Source organism: Hippocampus guttulatus, chromosome 2 (genome assembly GCF_054856545.1).
Source record: "Hippocampus guttulatus isolate MCC_2025c chromosome 2, RoL_Hgut_1.0, whole genome shotgun sequence".
NCBI lineage: Eukaryota > Metazoa > Chordata > Actinopteri > Syngnathiformes > Syngnathidae > Hippocampus > Hippocampus guttulatus.
Window position 1 is genome coordinate 10,704,902 of NC_141262.1, and position 18,880 is coordinate 10,723,781.

General features: G+C 43.4%; 1 protein-coding gene across 2 annotated transcripts in view; it reads right to left on the bottom strand.

The window, feature by feature from the left end:
- kcnip1a (Kv channel interacting protein 1 a) overlaps window positions 1–17,450 on the bottom strand; it is a 34,681-nt gene extending 17,231 nt beyond the window's left edge. The window contains exon 1 of one of the 2 annotated variants that reach the window (XM_086135991.1): window positions 17,148–17,450. In XM_086135991.1, the coding sequence (XP_085992117.1) occupies window positions 17,148–17,205 (58 nt within the window). In that variant the 5' untranslated portion in view covers window positions 17,206–17,450. Of the gene's footprint in view, window positions 1–10,624; window positions 10,891–17,147 lie in introns of those variants that run through there. The other variant, XM_086135997.1, reaches the window with a different exon arrangement.
- Window positions 17,451–18,880: the final 1,430 nt, after the last annotated feature.

The following is an 18,880-nucleotide window of genomic DNA, read 5'->3' on the forward strand; positions in this document are numbered from 1 at the left end:
ATTAGAGAAAGAATGGAGGCCTAACATGAGGAGTCGATAGAGAGCTATGAAGGTGATGATGGCAGATTGCGGGGTTGTCATAAAATATGAAAGATGAAGAGGAGATGAAATGGGCTGTGAAAGACTAGATAGAGTGGAGTGAAGTGGACACAGGGCGTGAGGACAGTGCAGCGTTGAAAGGTCGCAAAGGAAACAGAGTAAAGTAAAGGAAAGTGTGACAGAAGAAAGGAAAATGAGCACCACTGCGGGGAGAGGACAAAGAGAAATGGAAAAAAATCACCAAGGAGACGTGAAATGTCACAAGGCTCCTCAGACAGATGGCAGACAAGAAATAGGTAGAGAAGAAAATTGGTTTGTCAGACAAGCAGGAACAACAAGTCACAAAAAGGATGATGACACATAGTTCAGAGCACAATGATCCTCTAGCAGAGGATCCATCATGGAAGAATCTAATCTCACAATATTACAGGTGTGTTCTGTTTGTTGTAAAGCCGGATAACAAGTTATCTCCAGACAGCATGCACCACCACAGACCCACAATCTGGGAAACTGTGTTACACAATGCAGTTGTTGTATTAAAATGCCTTTACTGCATTACAAAAAACATTTTTGTTTCATTTGTTTATAATTAAGAAAAATAACACTGTACCTGTATTGTAAAATAACCCTAATTTAAGGACATTTACAAATATGAAGGTAAATGAATCAATAGGTGATGTAAAGTACAATCAGTCCAAAGACATGCACAAACAGTGGCAGTTCCTCGTGCGCGATCCGCAGCCGCATAGGGAAGCAATGTGCTTTTGAATCACGCTTGACGGCATCTCTTGATAGACATTGTTGTTTAAATGGGGAGTTTGCGCACTTTTGTTAACGTGCCCCCTCTAAGAGTATTAGGAGAGATGCAAATATGTGACGTCTTCAAAGTGGGGCTGAGATTGATCCATCAATTTATTCTGGGCATGATTCATACTTAATTCTGTGCTAAAAGAAAATAATTCACAGCAACCCAAAGCAGTATTGGCTCCAACCCCACTATTCCAAATCCATCTCATGACTAAGGCAGTCAATCAACACCTGAATGATCATACTCACGATGGAAATAAAATGTCACCATGAGACAAAACAGGAATTTAAAACACACAACTACTGCTACTGCCACAGGAGAAAGACAACAGGTAATTTAACAATAAACGTAATTCCTAACACTAGTTTACTAAATGTCACTCGGCACGCTGGGAATGGTAGTTTCAATTCCTGCTTTACTCCTTTTGAGTTGAGGGAATTCAGACTTTGGGGGTGGGGTAGGGGGGGGGCACCATTGAAGCCACGTCCACCATTGCACGTACACAATAGTTACGCGATGTGTGTGTTGATGTGTGCCTTTAAGGGGTTTGCCCTAGTTAGCTGCAGCTAACTGATTCGGCCATTGATCATGAGGGAAGTTCAGTTTTACAGTCTGCTCTCTGATAGTTGCGAGTGCTTTCATTTTGTATTTGTGATTTTGACTGGAAGTGACTTCCCCCCCCCCCCCCCACTTCAATCATCCCCCACAAAATTTGGATTGTGACAAAAAGCACAAAAATATATACTGTATATTCTTGAAAGTTATGTGACATTGGGACAATCCTAAGTCAAGGTATCCAGCCAAGAAAACCATGCCCAGTTCTGACCTATTAACAGTATCAGATTTTTTAAACTCTTACACGTTTTTGTGCTGACATAACATCAGAGAGAAAAATGTCATCAGTTAGCGACAACAAAGAAGTAAATATGCATTATATTACTGTATTACAGACTGTTTCGTTTGGCCCTGACAGACCTCCCACTAGTTTACATGCAACTAAACTCAGCATGACTCCACACGTCAGCTACTGTTTTCCCTATTGAACAGTCTATGCCCCTTTAATAAGACTTAAACTATGCTGTCGCTGTGAATTTGATTTCGCAAGGGGGTGTTGCTTGGTGCATTTCCATGACTACCAGCTGGCAATAACGGAGTAGAAGTGGTATTTTTATCCACATATGTTGGAGCACTGATTATCCATCTCTGTATAGCATTTACCATTTTAGCTACTACAAAATCACGATTAAGGCCTTTTCACATTGCATTTGCTCATTGCGGAAGGTCCACAGGGCAACAACAGCACCCTGGTTCAGCCTTGCCCATATGTGGAAGTGCTGATCTAGCACCAGGAGGTAAACAGAGAGGCTTTTCCCACTGGTTTAGATGAGAAGTAGACCATACTTTACGCTTTACATTCATGGGGAATGTGTGGAAAAGGTGAGCTCCACAAGGTTCCTGGGTGTGTAGCTCTGTACGGACCTCTCCTGGACAGCCAACACCACAGCGGTGGTGAAGAAAGCCCAGCAGCGACTCCACTTCCTTAGGGTGCTCAGGAGGAACAACTTGGAGGAGAAGCTGCTGGTGATGTTGTACAGAGCTACCATCGAGAGCACCCTGGTGTACTGCATCACAGCGTGGTACGCGAGGTGCTCAGCAGCAGACAGAAAAGCGCTGCAGAGGGTGATAAATCTGGCCCAGAAGGTCACTGGCTGCTCTCTGCCCAGCCTGGAGGACATTGCCAGCTCAACAGAGCTGCCAACATCATCAAGGATGCATCCCACCCCAGCAACCACCTGTTTGTCAAGTTACCCTCGGGCCGGCGTTACAGATCACATAAAACAAGCAGATTCAGAGACAGTTTTTTCCCCTCGAGCCATTACTGCAATAAATAACCACTGAAAATAATCAAAGCTACTGCATTTTAAACCTAAACTCATTACCTCACTTGTGCAATAATGAGCAATATCTGAGCCATTTCATTTCATGTGCAATATGTGTCTTGTGTGCAATATAAGCCTCAGTCCACACTACCACTACTGCTGCTGTTGTTGTGTGTTGTTGAGTTTTGTATTTATTTTATTTTATTCTATTTTATTTTATTTTTTTCCAAAATGCACTAAGGAGTGGCACCCAAATTCCGTTGTATGCTATACAATGACAATAAAGGCGATTCTGATTCTTCGGCAATATATATGTCATTGTTTCAAAAGAAAGTCCTGGCTTAACTCATTTTAAGGAGGAGGAAGAGGAGAACAGGAGCAGGACAAAAAAAGCAGTGGGTGCATCCCCTACTAATGGCTCAGCGGTAACTGGGAATTTAATCATGCCATTTACTTTAGAAGTTAGCCAATATAGCACGCATCAGAAATCACTCTGCCAGATTCTCTCTTATTTTAAGCGCTTTCAGACGTCACCCTCGAATAGAACATTTTCTACTTCAAGGTGTACAGTATCTCCATCGCAGAAAATGCCCTCTTGCCGCACCGCATCACGTTCCGTGGTCCCGCCCCCACAGCATATATGTTTGATTCTGTGTGCCGTGGGATTGGCTGGTAACCGGTTCAGGGTGTCCCTCGCCTACTGTCCGAAGACAGCTGGGATAGGCTCCAGCACCCCCCGCAACCTTACTGAGGATGAAGCAGTTCGAAAAATGAATGAATGAAGCTTATCTTTTCTCTGTTATCCATCCATCTATCCCTCCATCCCTTTTCTGATACGTTTATCCTCACAAGGGTCGCGGGGGGTGCTGGAGCCTATCCCAGCTGCCTTCGGGCAGTAGGCGGGGGACATCCTGAACTGGTGACGAGCCATTCGCAGGGCACACATAGACGAAAAACAATCCACACTCACAATCACACCTAGGGGCAATCTAGAACTTTCAATCACTCTACCAAGCATGTTTTTGGAATCTGGGAGGAAACCGGAGTACCCGGAGAAATCCCACTCAGGCACGGGGAGAACATGCAAACTCCACACAGGGAGGCCGGAGCTGGAATGGAACCCTGCACCTCTGCACTGTGAGGTCGACGCGCTAACCACTCGTCCACCGGGCCGCCGGTAGTGAATTGTGATTTTCTCAATTTCTGGACAATTCTGTGCATCCAAGCTTCCAACTTTGTAACAACAGTTTGGGGAAGAATCTTACATACTGTATGTATAAATGGACACAATGCTCCACAGACGTGCTCCAGCATTTTGTAAAAGTCTTCCCAGAGGTGTAGAAGCCATTGAGGGAGGACCAAATCCATTTGTCATCCATTTTCGCTTCTTGTGAGTAATGACGCAATCTATTGTCCCAATAGAGTATTTCTTTCACAGGTAAAATGCTTGTTATCACATCGAAAGGAGAGTCAGATGTTTCCACAATATGTTCGCACCTTACTGCCACCTTATTTCAAACAGCAACACATTTATGTTTTGCCTTTGTTAACACCCGTGGAAAATGTGTTTGTGAGAGTAGGAGTGAGAATATTCCAAACACGGAAGCAGCCAGAAATGCACTCACTTGGAAAATGTCCTGCATGTGCTAATTTGCAAGGAGGGGGTTGGTGTTGCCTGTCCCGACTTATAACGTTAAACAATTGAATGCAATTAATGGACAGTACATATTTTTTGCTCAGTGTGCTTGGTGAAGCACTTTTGAATTTTTTTTTTCTAAATGAAAGAGCTTCACCGTATTTCATAAGGCCCAATACATTCCCTCCAGGCAACAGGTCTTAAATACATTCCAGCCTCACGTCATCAGCACGTATAGGAATACCCCCCCCCCCCGTGCCCCCCATAAAGAGTCCTCGACCCGACCCTCCCGTCGCACCAAAACTGACATCTTTTGTTGCCATGGCGACCGTGCTTCCAAGGTAACTGCAAGACGGAAAACGTGGTGTGTGAGCAGAGTGACAAATACCTTCAACGTGCGCGTGTTTACCAGCGCCGCCGCCGGCGCACACAAGCAGCCACCAGACGGACCGAGTGACACAAATGCCTCTGCTGAAGCTTAACACACTAAGGAGCGCGCGCACACTCACTACACACACACAGTTGTAAAACTTTATGGCATGATGAAATGGACTATTTTTTCATTTGAAAAACCTGTTGGTATATTCTGGCTATACATCTGTCTCTCTGTCTCTCTCTTTCTCTCTCTAACACACACACACATACACACACACACACACACACACACACACACACACACACACACACACACACACACGTCAGAGCACACACTCCTATTCCAACGCCAACAAACCGATAATTGAATCGTCTGTAGTTGTTAATCGAATGTGCGCACATGTTTGTTGTAGCCATCCAAAACAGCGGGTAGGCAGTTTTACCACATTAGTAAAAGTTGAATTGTCTTCGCTAGATGATGCTTGCCTTCTTATGAGCGAGTGCATTAATGTATGTGTGTGAGTTTTGGGTGTGAGTGAGTGCATGACATGTATAAACTTGCATGTTTGCTCTTAAAATACACGATGGTCTACAAAAAAATGAATTGAAGATGCACGAACTCCAAAAAGTGCACATTTATACAAGTTTTACTGACTTTTGCAAACGCATGTAAGGGAATGAAATGGCTATGTGTGCACGTATGCGTGTACGAGTGCATGCCCGCATGCTTGAATGTGTTTGTGTATGAGTGTCTGTGGTCCCTCACCCCTGGATGGCCTCCTCGTCTTGGTCTGCATGGTCAGCGTGCCCACCACAGCCCCCATGTTTGTAACGTCGCCGTGGATACAAGTGCGTCCGTCCGGATGCCGAGATCTGGATGTGTTTCGTCACGTGCTTAAACGACGAGTGCGCACGCACACTCGTACACAACCAAAACACACGCGCTCACTCACCCTCTCATCCTACCTCCCCCTTTTCTCTTTCTTCCTACAGTATCTCTCTCTTGTTGGTTGCTCTCAGTACACACCGCCTTTCCAACACGTATACCCCTCCTTCTCATCATGCTTTCTCACTCCATCTCCCCGCGCTCCTCCTCTTTTTTTCTCTCTCGCCACTTTTGCTCCCCTCATTCTCACTCTTCTGCACCCCTATTTGGGGGTCTCTTTCCTCTTTCCTCTCCACGGACCATTGCAACAAGCCAGAGAGCAGCATTGATGATTCAGAAGGATTTTTATTCACTGAATTATTTAATTGCAGTGTATTTGATTCTTCAAAGACAAACTCCATGAATCACCGGGAGCGAAAAAAGTTGTGTTTCACACTCTAACGTGGCAGATATGCAGATGAGTAAGACTTGAATAATGAGTTGAAAGTGCAAATAAATTATGCAGTGTACGCTGGTGACAAAAAGTAGGAACAGCACCATGCATCACTTCCTGTTTGGTCCCAACAACACCATTTATTCGAGGAAAAGCCACGTTCATCCATCAACATGTCCCTTCACTCCATCCATCGTGTAGCCAGAGTGGAAAAAAGAAATGGACCAAGAGTTTGCAAGATTAGCTGTCATGGTAGGAAGAAAGGATTGTCAGCCAGTAGGAGAGCATAAAGACTGGTGCTTAGAGTTGAGGGAAGAGAGATTAAAAGAGGCAAGGGATCGAGAAGGAGTGAAATATTTAATGGGGTAGTTGTAATAGAGGGACGAAGACAAGCGTCAGATAAAAGCGTAAGTGAGTAAAGGGGGTCTGCTCCTGTCTGCATGGATGAAAGTGCGACTCATTTACAACCAAATCAATACAAACAAGGTCCTACGTTGAGGAAGACAAATCGGGTGGAGGGAGGGTGAACCACTCCAACACAAGAAGTAGAAAACAGACGCTGTACAGCAGCTTTAAAAACACCTTTCTGTCTTGTGTGCGGGCAGCGTGGCGGCGTGAATGTGGGTGTCTATGGTTGTTCGCCCTGTGTGTGGCAACCAGTTCAGGGATTCGTCTGCCATTTGCTCGAAGCCAGGTGGGTTAGGCTCCAGCAATTTCCACGACCCTCTTCGGGATACGCAAAGTTGAAATGGATGGTTGGACAATATTGATTGTACAGGCAATGAATGCTCTTGACATCCCAAACGTCTCATACGAATAGAAACAAAAGTTAGCCAGTGCTAATATATTGCTGTTGCATACATTTGCAATTTTGAGCTTTTCGGGTGCCAAACCTTTTTTTTTTTTTGTCATCCTCCCAGTGCCTCCCTGCCCAGCCTGGCATTTCCTCCACAGGCTACTTGATTCCCCACTGATCCACTGGGCCATTCCTTCACCTCATCGTCAGTTCTCTAACACTTAGGTAGAACCTCACCGACAAATCTAACCATAACAGTACTCCCTCTTCTACTCGCTTCTACAGTCTTGTTAAGTCCTATTGTTGAGCTGGTACTTTAGGATAAGTGCCACTTAAAAAGCCATTGCTGCATACAAAGTGCTGCACAGTGAGGAGAAATCTGAAAAATCTGACATACAAAACAGTTTAAAAAATAAAACATGAAAACAATGCGGAGTGTCATGCTGAGTCAATAGCCAGAGAATAAAAATGTGTTTTGAGATGAGAAAAATGCATGTACGGTTTGATTTTCTGTTAAGTGTGGTCCTCTACATTTGCTGAGGTGTGCGTAATCTGCCAATGTCAAAAACGACTGGCTGGCATTTTCCATATCAACAGCCTGACCCAATTTACAGCAGGTAGCAAATAGGAATCATCTGCTGCAAATCAACCGCAGGATGCAAACATGTTGACACTTCCCTCAACACTCTGCAACCTAATGTACAATTTCATGGACTTTCAGGAGATTCAGAAAGCAAAATCTGAGTTTTGACAGTTTAAAGGTAAAATTTGAGAAAAAAAAGGGTGCTCTTATTGGTAAGCCACCTTTCCTTAAAAAAGAAACAAAAATCTCTGAGTTGGAATTTGGCGTCTTTCCTGTTTGTAAAAACAATAAACAAAGTATGAATGTTATAAGTTTTGTTTGGAAAGATTGTTTTATGAGGAGTGAAATTTACACTCGCAAGCCACAATATTAGGTACAGTTGCAATCTCTCTATCTATCTATCTATCTAACATTGGCGCTCACAATCAGAGTGTTCAATTTAGAGTGTTCAATTAACCTACTGTGCTTGTTTTTAGAATGTGGGAAAAAAATCAGAGGACCCTGAGAAAACACACGCAGGCACGGGGAGAACATGCAAATTCCACACAGGAACCCCACACCTGTGCATTGTGAGTGCTAACCAGTGCTAACCGGAAATGCTAACCAGTCAACCACAGTACTGATATATTTACATCAGTGTCAACAACAAGACCAATCCAGTTACAAACACATTCCAAAATATTTAAAGGAATCAACTCATTGGTAAGTGTACTTGTTTTTTTTTTTCGACACTACTTTCCGACCTCGGGGTGTTGCAAAGATTGCTAGACATTGGAAAAATGCTTGAGAATATGTTTGTTGTTGCTCAGTAAACAGTACACAAGTTAACGTAAAGAAGTCATGCTATTTTTAAGCTTTTCACAGTTAACTACAGGCACATATTTGATTATCTATTACCTTCGGCGCAATGAAGAGCCAATTTCCTATGAAATATGAGTTACTTTGGTGGTTCACTAAAACCCCACCTCTTCCCGTATGTCTTCCATGCCGCGTTCATGACGTCCACTGTGCACACCGCCCACGACTAAGTAAACAATAAGAATCGTATTGTCACGTCTCTGAAGGATATGACGACATTAGTTGTTGATCTTACCTTTTATTATAAATCACAAAAACAACAAAAGAGAGCAACAACGGCCTGAGGCAAAGCATACACATACACATAACTCCTCTCTCAGTAGCATAACGTCCGCTCTCCCGACTGCATCTAAGCAGTTTACACACACATGCACACACACATGTGGACACAGATTTCTTCTTGCTGTATACAAGGATTGTCCCTCCAGGAATTCACAGGCCATCAAAGTGATTTCTAAGTCATCGTCACCGTTCCTGAATTTCATCCTGAGCTTCCATCCATCTCTCTATCCATCTCTCTCTCCATTCCCTTATCTGGGAATGTCTCCAGGCATCCATTGCCGCTCACCTTTTATTTTTGCCATCTCCACCTATAAATCTTCGCTCACAGTGTTGCTGTCGTTTGAAATCCGCTAGCCAATCTTACATCTTAATCCATTTCTGTCGCGATATAGTCAGTCAGTGACAGGCCCGTGTCCATGTACGTATCACCGTTTTAATAATGCGTTGGCAGAGAGAGGTGTAGCTGTGTAAGTGTAAGTGACAGATTTAAGGAAAGAGAAGGAAAATGGGACATTGAGGAGAGTGGAAAGACACGTGGAACATATGGAGGTTGAGGAAAGTAGCTTTTTTTGGGGGCAAAAGAAGAAGAAGCAGAAGAATAAAGGAAGAGGAAAGAGGCCAGGAAAGCTTCCAGGGGAGATTAGAGTGGGATGCAGGCGGCAAGAAAAAGAAATGTATATGAAATGAGCCAGAATGAAGTCATAATAAAGAGCAAGTGGGACATGTCAACAGTGTATTTCTGAAGTGAAAGAACATACAGAATGAGGGAATGTGGGAAAGACCGAAAATGAAAATTTAAAACCCTAACTAGGATTTATAAGTTCCGAATTACCTCCCAGCTAACATGCGAGCTAAGGGTTCTTCATGTTGCCCTTTAATGCGTGCACATAGAGTACACTTACTCATCTGTCTGTGTCAGGAATATCAATAACCGCTCCGCTACAAATGACTGCTCCCTCACGTCTTTGTGTCTTTATTAGAATGTGCTTCTCGCACCCATCATATTATTAAAAAGGGAATAATTAATGGTAGCTCTGCTATTGATCTCTCATCACACAGAAAAAAAGAGAATGGCGGAGGGACTGAGATGAAGCAGGAAGGAGGAGACAAACTTATATCTTGCTCTCCTTTTAGAGGATTTCATTTTGTGCAATCATGTGCAATCAGTATCATAAAACTGACATGCCTATAGCTGTTTTAATTATTGAATATTATGAATAAATACACCCCCACGCAATGGACGGCATTGGAATATGTGGCTGGCAACCGCTTCAGGGTATCCCCTGCATACTGCCCGAAGACAGGTGGGATAGGCTCCAGCACCCCCCACCACCCTTGTGAGGATAAAGCGGATCGGAAAATGGATGGATGGATCCACAGACAAAAGTATTGAAATTCATTTCATAATCAGTTCATCAATCTGGGTTTTGGAGACACCACACAATGAAATGAATGAATGGTAGCGAATTGTAAAAAACACCTTTGTAGATGCACATGACGATTGCCTGTATAGTCTCCCTTCCAAGCATTCTCAGTCACACGGATCGATAGGAAAGAGGCCGATGTGTGGCATTGAAGGGCATATCACGTATTTGAGCATATAAAATACCTTTATCTTCCAATACATCAACTCAAGAACTCCAAACCTCTACACTACAATATCGGACTTCACAATAAATTTTTATTAATATACAATACAATACAATACAATACATGCTGATTTACTAACATTGCATTCACCGGCGATGCTACTGCAGAAGCTCCTGCTTGTCTGTGAAGGTTAACTTGTCTACTCTTACATAACTACTCTGAAAGTGCCTCCCCCCGTGACCCCCCCCCCCCAAAATGTCAAAATCTGGAGTGAAACAAGACACTTTGCAAAGCAATGTTTGCCAAAATGACCTCATTAAGTCAATTTTTTTCTTGATGTGAATTTTCAACCATGGTCTGATATCACCCTCTATTGTAAATCAAGCTTTGGCTGCACATAGAGCTGAACCAACCAGAAATGATAGTAGCTGACCCAATGAGATGAATGACAAACTCACTGGTCACAGGGCCTCTCGGGATTGCTTTCCTCCGTTGAATCTACATTCTGATTGGCTAAAAGAAAAAAAACAGTTATTTCAGTGGTGTATGTGTGGACAACGCCTGCACTCGAAGCTGAAATTTGATTGTAACAAAAAAAAAATACTGAAAGGACTTGAAGCCGTGAGGCCAAGACAAATGAAATTATGTCCAGAAATTATGTAGTAAATGTCAGTCTGTGTTTCTGCAGACAAGGCCTTATCAATACAGTGAAACTCCTCTTGAACGAAACCTACATGGGCGAAATTACCCCCTTATGTGAAAAAATCTTCATGCATTAACACAATTCCCATTCTCCTGCCCCCCCCCCCCCCCACCCCATACGACGAAAACCCCCCTGGTGCGTTTTCATTTCATTTCTCTGCTCCAGCCTAGCTCCAGCCTCACTACAACGAAGTCTTATCCAACAGCGACCTCTACTGCTTCATTCGAAAAAAGGCAACAGCAACCACCACACTGGTTTACATAGTGAACGATGTTTATTTCGGTCACAGCTGCGAGTTTCCTGGACTCAACATACTCATAGCTGCTCTGCCATTGGCTTACCGAGCATCATCCTGGCCTCCGATTGGCCAAGAGGGACCTCACTGTCTATGTGTGTAGATACTGAAGCTAGATCCGTAGCATCCGATTAGCTGCTCAGAGTAAATTGTTTATGGCTCGACGGACATTCAAATAAACGAACGTTTCGTCGAATGCTTTACTTGTTATCATGCTAAAAACACCCACGGGATGTTTTGTAGTCCTCGATGGCCATAGTTAGCTTTCGAAGGCTAAAAACCTTACGCTAACTGGAGCACTAATGAGAGAGAAGCACTACAGTTAGCGTAAGGTTTTTAGCCTTCGAGAGCTAACTATGGCCATCGAGGACTACGAAGCGTCCCGTGGCTGGCTTAAAAGTTCATTGCATGCCAGGAAGTATTTGTTATTGTTAGATTCAGACGAGGATGGACGTTGCATTACTAAAATGGCTACAAAACGGATCATTGGATGTCAAGCAGCTAAGACAAGAAGAGCTCTGATGCTGGAAGAGAGGGTAAAAGTGATCAAAATGAAAGACGGAGCAAGCAAAATAAAATACATTATCCAAGAAATTGATGTAAGTGAAAGTGAATGCTGATCGTAAATTTCGCAATTTGTTTCCCTTTTTTTCTTTCTACACTGACAATATGAAGTGTCAAATAAGTGTGTGCTCATACTTATGCACTATTGGAATAAAAATAGAGTACACATACGTTTGTGTGTGTCGGTGTGTGCGGGTGTGTGTGTGCTTACATCTGAGATCAAATTTGCTACAGTGAAAACCCCCCTGTTGTGAAAAATTTCTTGCTGCAAACATGATTTCGTTGTCGAGGAGTTTCACTGTAATGTGTTAGAGGTAATATTAATGGTGAAGGAAGTTTTGATTTATATTGGTCTCTTTATTGCATCACAAATAATCTCACAATTGAACAGGGGCGTTTATGGAAACATTTCATATCCACTGTACACGCTAGACCAGTCATCCGCCAAACTCACACTCAGAGTCACACCTATGGACCTATGGAGTCTTCACTTAACCCAGTGTTTTTCAAACTTTTTTGAGCCAAGGCACATTTCTTTCATTGAAAAAAAGCTCGTGGCACACCACTATCTTAAAATGTGAACCCCCCCCAACTTATTTTAACAATTAACGTGTTATATTGTTACTATAACCGTTTTTAACATTGAAGAATGACGTTATAACAGCTTGAATTGGAATCATATGAACACAAAGAAAACAGTATTTTTTTCATCTTTCATATTTATTGTTTCATCGCCGTCCTGCATTCATGCGTCACAAATTCGCTTTGCTCTCGTCAAAACACAATTGGCTAGCTGTTGCTGCTCCCTAGCGGTATGGGAGGGTACTACATGATTACTTTCTGGGCGAAAGACCGCACAGGCATACAAATTGGATATTTTCCCGCGGCACACCTGACAATGTCTCGCGGCACACCACGGGTTGAAAAACCCTGACTTAACCTATCATGCACGTTTCTGGTGTGCTGGATAAAGCCTGAGAACCAACAAAAAGTCCAGGCAAGCTCGCAGAGAACATGCAAACTCACGTTTACATCATGTTTACGGTATAGGATATGATATTGTACTATTATACTCTATTATACTTTATTTCATTTTAGTTTGTTGGATCCTTCTTCAAACTGTTTTTGAGAACGAATCTTTCAGCTTCAGTGTCAGTTATTGCCAGTTTTTGTAAAGTGTAGCTCAGAAGTGTTTTATTGCACTCTTGGGTTTCCCTGCTTGCTTTAAACCTCTCTATACTCCCGCAGTTTTCCATTTTATTTCTTGTGAATGCATGTTCAAAACGACATGGTGCTCTATATGACTCATTTCAACTGTCCAGGTGAATAAATTGGCAGTTGTAAATGTGCACACAGGTTGGGGTGGGGGGGGGGGGGGGGGGGGAGCCAAAATTCATCTGTTTTTCTGTCATCAGCTCCGGTTGAACAAAGGGAACAAAGGGGCCTGAGGGCAAGTGCAGGCAGAGCTGTTCTACCGAGATAAATCACGTCAAAAAGGTTGTTGATCTAGAATAAACAGTACAAAATTTATTTATTATTTTAAAAATATTATGAAAATATGTTACGGTGGTAACAGTAAAATAAATGAAACTAAAAATTTAAATGATTTAATAAAATTGATGGCACGACAAACAAACACACACGCACGCACACACACACTCATATACACACAATAGGGATGGGAAACTCCAAAGAAAACATGCTTTTAATGTTGTCATGTGTCGACTAAAACCCCTTTGCTGCTCTTAATTGGTCCTTTTGGTGCACTTCTTTTGATGTTCAGGGACGAGAGAGAAGTGTGGATACTGTATAGTGCCATTAACAATATATAATTTCAACTCTTTAGCCTTGCAGCAGTCCAACACACTCACCCCGAACACACTCACATAGGCCTCAAACTGCACGATTACGTTCGGGCTGAGGCTTCAAACAGAAAGATGTTAGATTAGATTCTCTGCACTTGACTCAGAGAGGAATGAAAGAGACCAGAGATAAACAGAGCTCAACAGAAAATGGAGTCGTCAAAGATCAATCCAAGTGCAGCTCAGGGAAGATAAATGCAAAGTCTTGAAAGGAGGACTCTATTTTGAATGTGCGCGAGGCAGAGAGTGAGGCAGAGAGATAGGTGAGCATGGAAACAAGAGACAGGGTTAAAAAAAGGAACAAAGTGCCAGGGAGTGAAGGTGTCGACAAGGGGCTTGTTTACGGCACAATTACATGTGAGAAATGTGTTTGTCTGACAAACTGCATCATGGTTTTCGAGGTAAAAATTTTCGATTAAAAGATGACACAAAACTGCTGAATAGCAAACCAAAATCAAGTGCAAGAACTCATTTTGTGCACTTTTTCACAACAATCAACTCACTGTGACATTTTAATATTTACGCTATGGTTGTCCTACATGCCATTTGAAATCCTCCAATGAATAGGCCTACTCAGCCACCTTTAAAACACAGAGCAGTATGGGCCAATAAAGTTCACTCCTGGTGCGTCTCCACTGTATTACGGGTGCAAATTTGGTGAACATATAATGCGCTTCATATTTTACCCGAAAGACACCATTTTATTGACTTCATTATCATTTGATCATGCCACTGCTTCCCAACATGAGCCACTCCCTCTAATTTTAAGAAGTATTGCCTTGGGGTGGCATCTGCCTAAATGTCTGACACCTCGTGATGAACACTATTATTCCAATTTCACACTGCTCAGCTACAGTAAAGGAATTTTATTTTTATAATGTTCTAAAAATGAACCAAGGGCTAGCCTGAAAGTGTACGTGGGTGGCATGCGGGCCCGTAGGAGTTGCCCATCCATCCATTTTCTATAGTGCTTGTCCTTTTAAGACTTGCAGGTGGGCTGGAGCCTATCCCAGATGACTTTGGCCAAGAGGCAGGGCACACGCTGTACTGGTCGCCAACCAATAACAGAGCACAAATACTGTAGACCAGGGGTGCCCATTACGTCGATCCTGATCTAGATCTAAGACAGGTCCCAAGTAGATCCGAGGAGTGTCGAGGAGAAGAAAAACAAACAACCATTTGTGTGTCTTTGTACATGTTAGTAATATATATTTTTTGTGTTAATGTACGCTGCACCCTAATCATCCTATCAGTCTCATTTTCACAAGAAAATGTTTTAAAAATAAAATAAAGCAGGTAAATCTTGAATTTACGGTGGCGCGTGATTACGACACCGGAAGTTGTTAGCAGTCTGCAATTACAGCTTGTGATCTGAACTGTTGCGCTTTATCTTTTATCGTCATTATTCTCATTCAGAGTTTGCTTCGTGTACAATTCACTGAGGGCACGGGCAAAGAATAGGAATCTAGGAGGGCCCAGGGAAGCACTTTAAAATGGTACGTGTGAGCTACGATAGTTAACAGGCTGCAAAAGTGCATCGCATGCCTCAGTTTCAGGCTGTTTCTCATCATAGCGTGTGTGTGTGTGCGCGCACATGCGCGCGCGCCTGTCAGGGTAGATCCCGGGAGGTTAGTTGATCGAAAAGTAGATCTTCGGTCCAAAAAGTTTGGGCACCCCTGCTGTAGACAAGTGAGCATCCAGAATCACACTCCCATCTATGGAAATTTCGCACCTTCACGGAACCTATCGTGCATCTTTTGGAATGTTACTAGAGAAAACTCATGTCAGCCCGGGGAAACCGTGAAAACTCCACACAGGAAAGTCAGAGCTCATATACGAACCCCAAATCCTCTCGACTGTAAGGCAAACCTGTTAATTCACTGTGTTGCCAGTAAGAATAAATGGTTTGTTAAACTCAGAATGCATCTTGACATGGTTAGACTGAAAAATATTCAATGTCATTCGAAAGGGTTTTGAAGGAATGCAGATCACGTGACTGCGCAGGTGAGTCTGAATTATAATTAATGTCCATAAATTAGTTGAAAAGTTTACTTTTGGGTCTATCCCAGTTGGTCGTTGGGTTCTGATCAAGAAGGGTCCAGGCATGCAAAATGAGTTTTGCCCTGCTTTCATTTGGCCACTCTTTTTTTTGTAACGGCGCAGCAGATGGTGAACACACACATACACACAGATATGCACACACACGCTCACACACACACACATGCAAACGCATATTCACTGACACTCAGTGAGCAGCACCCCCCAAGGAGCAACCTTGTCTCCTCTCTCAGCTTTTCTCAATTTTTGCCTCTTTGACTCATCCATGGCCTTGAACCAGCACATGCACCGCCTCACAGTGGCAACTTCAAAGTGCGCGCTGCCTGGAGGTTGAAACAAGCAGCGGAGAGATTCCCCCAAATAAGCGCAAAAACACCCAAAATACATCTTTATTTTGCTTTGTAAGCACGACTGCCGCGCGGAACAACACGGCCCACTTTCCCTTGAACGCCGTGTTGCTTCGTTTATCTTCTTTTTGGCTCTGACTTTGTTTTTTCTCCAGGAGAAAACATCCACCTTGAAAATGAGCCTCGAGTGGCTCGTTCGACAGCCATCTGAAGCATCTGCTGAGAGCTGTTGCCATGCAATGAAATGAGGCGCAGGATGGAAATTAAAATAAACAACCCACGCAGGATGCAATATATGCCTGTATTTCACTCTCGCGTTTATAAGGTGCATAAAATTGTATTGTCCCCCCCCCCCCCCCACACACACACACTATGTGTGGTCTACTACTGTTTGACAGACACAACACATGAAAGAAAACCTCATCAGGGACTTCCATAACATTCACAGCCTGTCACACTGGCATGCTCCTGCACTGCATTTTGGGAGAAACTTGATGAAAGATGAGCTGCCAAGTGACAAACATGAGGTTCCAGGTCAACAGATGCGAGGCAGAACGCGGCCGGATGCCAGCAGATCACGGGCGCATTCACAGCACACCGAATAACACTGCTCTGTTTCGTGAGCATTATATATATAAATATTTTCACATTTTCAGAGGCTGAAGTCACCTCATTGAAATGCTTCAAGAGCCTCTGCCAGTTCTCCTTTGTCAAACAGGAGCAGCACCGACAGGAAACAGGTTGGCTTGGAGAGCAGACGGAGGTAAATACTATCACCTTTTATAGACATGCCCAATGGCACGGCTTTTCCATTTCACACACACACACACACACACACACACACACACACACACACACACACACACACACACGCACACAGAGAAAAACACATAGGCGCATACTCCCAAATCCACAGTTCAAACAGAGGACAGATGGTCCCGTGAGGGCTTTGTCATAAACCAATGACTGATTATTTCATGCCAACTTTGCCACTGCACGTCCAAGTCATTCCCCATAATGCATTGCATGTACAATATGCAAGAGCACGAGGACACACAACAACTTTAACCATAAACCGCAAAGACACAACCTGGCATGTGCAAAACAAACACAAGCTCGGTGGGAGATTGATATCTTCCAATCACATCTTACCTCTGTGGTAGCTGACTTGCTTGGACTGCATGGAGAAGGTCCCCATCACAAGACCCATGATGAGAGTCGGTCACAGAGAGGTTGCACTGTGTGTGTGTGTGTGTGTGCCTGTAATCAAGACGTGTGTCTACAGTGGATGTGTGCACTGCTGCAATTAAATTAGTCCATGAGCCAGCTGCATGTGTGCAAGTACAGCTATCACTCGTTATGCCGCCTCCTCGCACCCACACAGCCTCGCATCTTCCGCTCTGGGCTCTGTGTGTGCGTGTGTATGGGAGTTTGTGTGAATAACAGCGTCAATGATATCGGGGGGGGGGGGGGGTCACATGCACTCTGAAGCTACCTTTAACGATGCTGTGACTGAAGCTACTTCTTTTACATACTTGTGTCTTTCTCTTTCCCTCTCTCTCTGTCACTCATCATCAATTCCCCTGCGCCTCTTTATGTATCTTCCCCTCCCCGTCTGCGTTCCTCCCTCCTATTGCTCTCAGTCGTGCCGTCTGGTAAAGAACGAAGTGTTGCTCACTGTTGCACAGACTGAGACATGGAGGGAGGGAAATTAACCAAAAAAAAGAAAAAGGAGTCACATGTGCCAAAATTGGAGATAAAAAAGTGATAGAGTGACACTGATTTTGAGTTACAGAAGGGAACAGCTCATCTGTAAGGACTCGAGCTTTGGAACCAGAGGGTCACATTTTGAAACACTGCAGACAAATGCAGAATGGTAATTAGTTATTGATGAGATGCTAGTCTGCTTCCTGAATACTGTCAAAATGGATTGATTTGATGTACTTTTGAAGTCAATTGAGTTTTTTAGGTGGTTGTTCTGCACAAAGAATAGGCGACCAAGATGCTAACATCACACCTTTAGAGAGGGTGTCAAAGCAAGGATGACTTGGGGGCGGGGAAACACCCGGATGCCAGGTCAGGGATGTGCTGTTTCACACTTTTTTCTGTGTTGAAAGGATTGAAACTCTCCAACAAGTGTTTTACACATTAAATCGCATATACATCGCCACTTCAAAATCTCAAGCAATTGACGTAATCAGCCATCTTCCACTATGACTGATGTTTTTGTTTTGCAAGATTTTGGCAGAAAGGAGGGTTGTTGGCTCATCAACCTGGTTTCCCTGGTTTTAACAAACAGCCTTGGTGGGGACCTGCATTTGCCTGCCTAACATTTTTATTCCATATGGTCGGAGCAGCACTTTTGCACAGCATCGTGGCAACGTTTCAAGGGGCTGTTGGCGGGGAAAGGAATTCAGACATATGCACACACATTGGGAAATTATTCCGTAACAAGCCTGTACGCAAAGGAAACAATATTCGGTAGCCACCCTAATTTCAGAATTCAATCCGATGAATATGAAATGGACATCGCAGAGAGAAAGAATAACTAATGCAGCCACACAGTGACTACAGCCACTATCAAATTCAATCACAGTCATGTGACTGTAGTTAAAAAAGCAACCAGTGGGGGTCATCAAGGCCAATAAAAGAGCCCTAACATTATAGAGACGTACAGTATATGAGAAGCTATCGGCCGCAGCTGCTGCTGACCATCTACATGCAAATAAGAAAAATCTGCGCAGGATAACAAAAAGATTAAGAAGTGAAAGCCTTAATGATGACAACCATTTGCAGCAGCTCATCCCGACAGGCACTTAACATTTTTATTCACTTTTCTACTGTGCACAAGTCTACTCTGACAGAGACACGAATAAATAGATTCA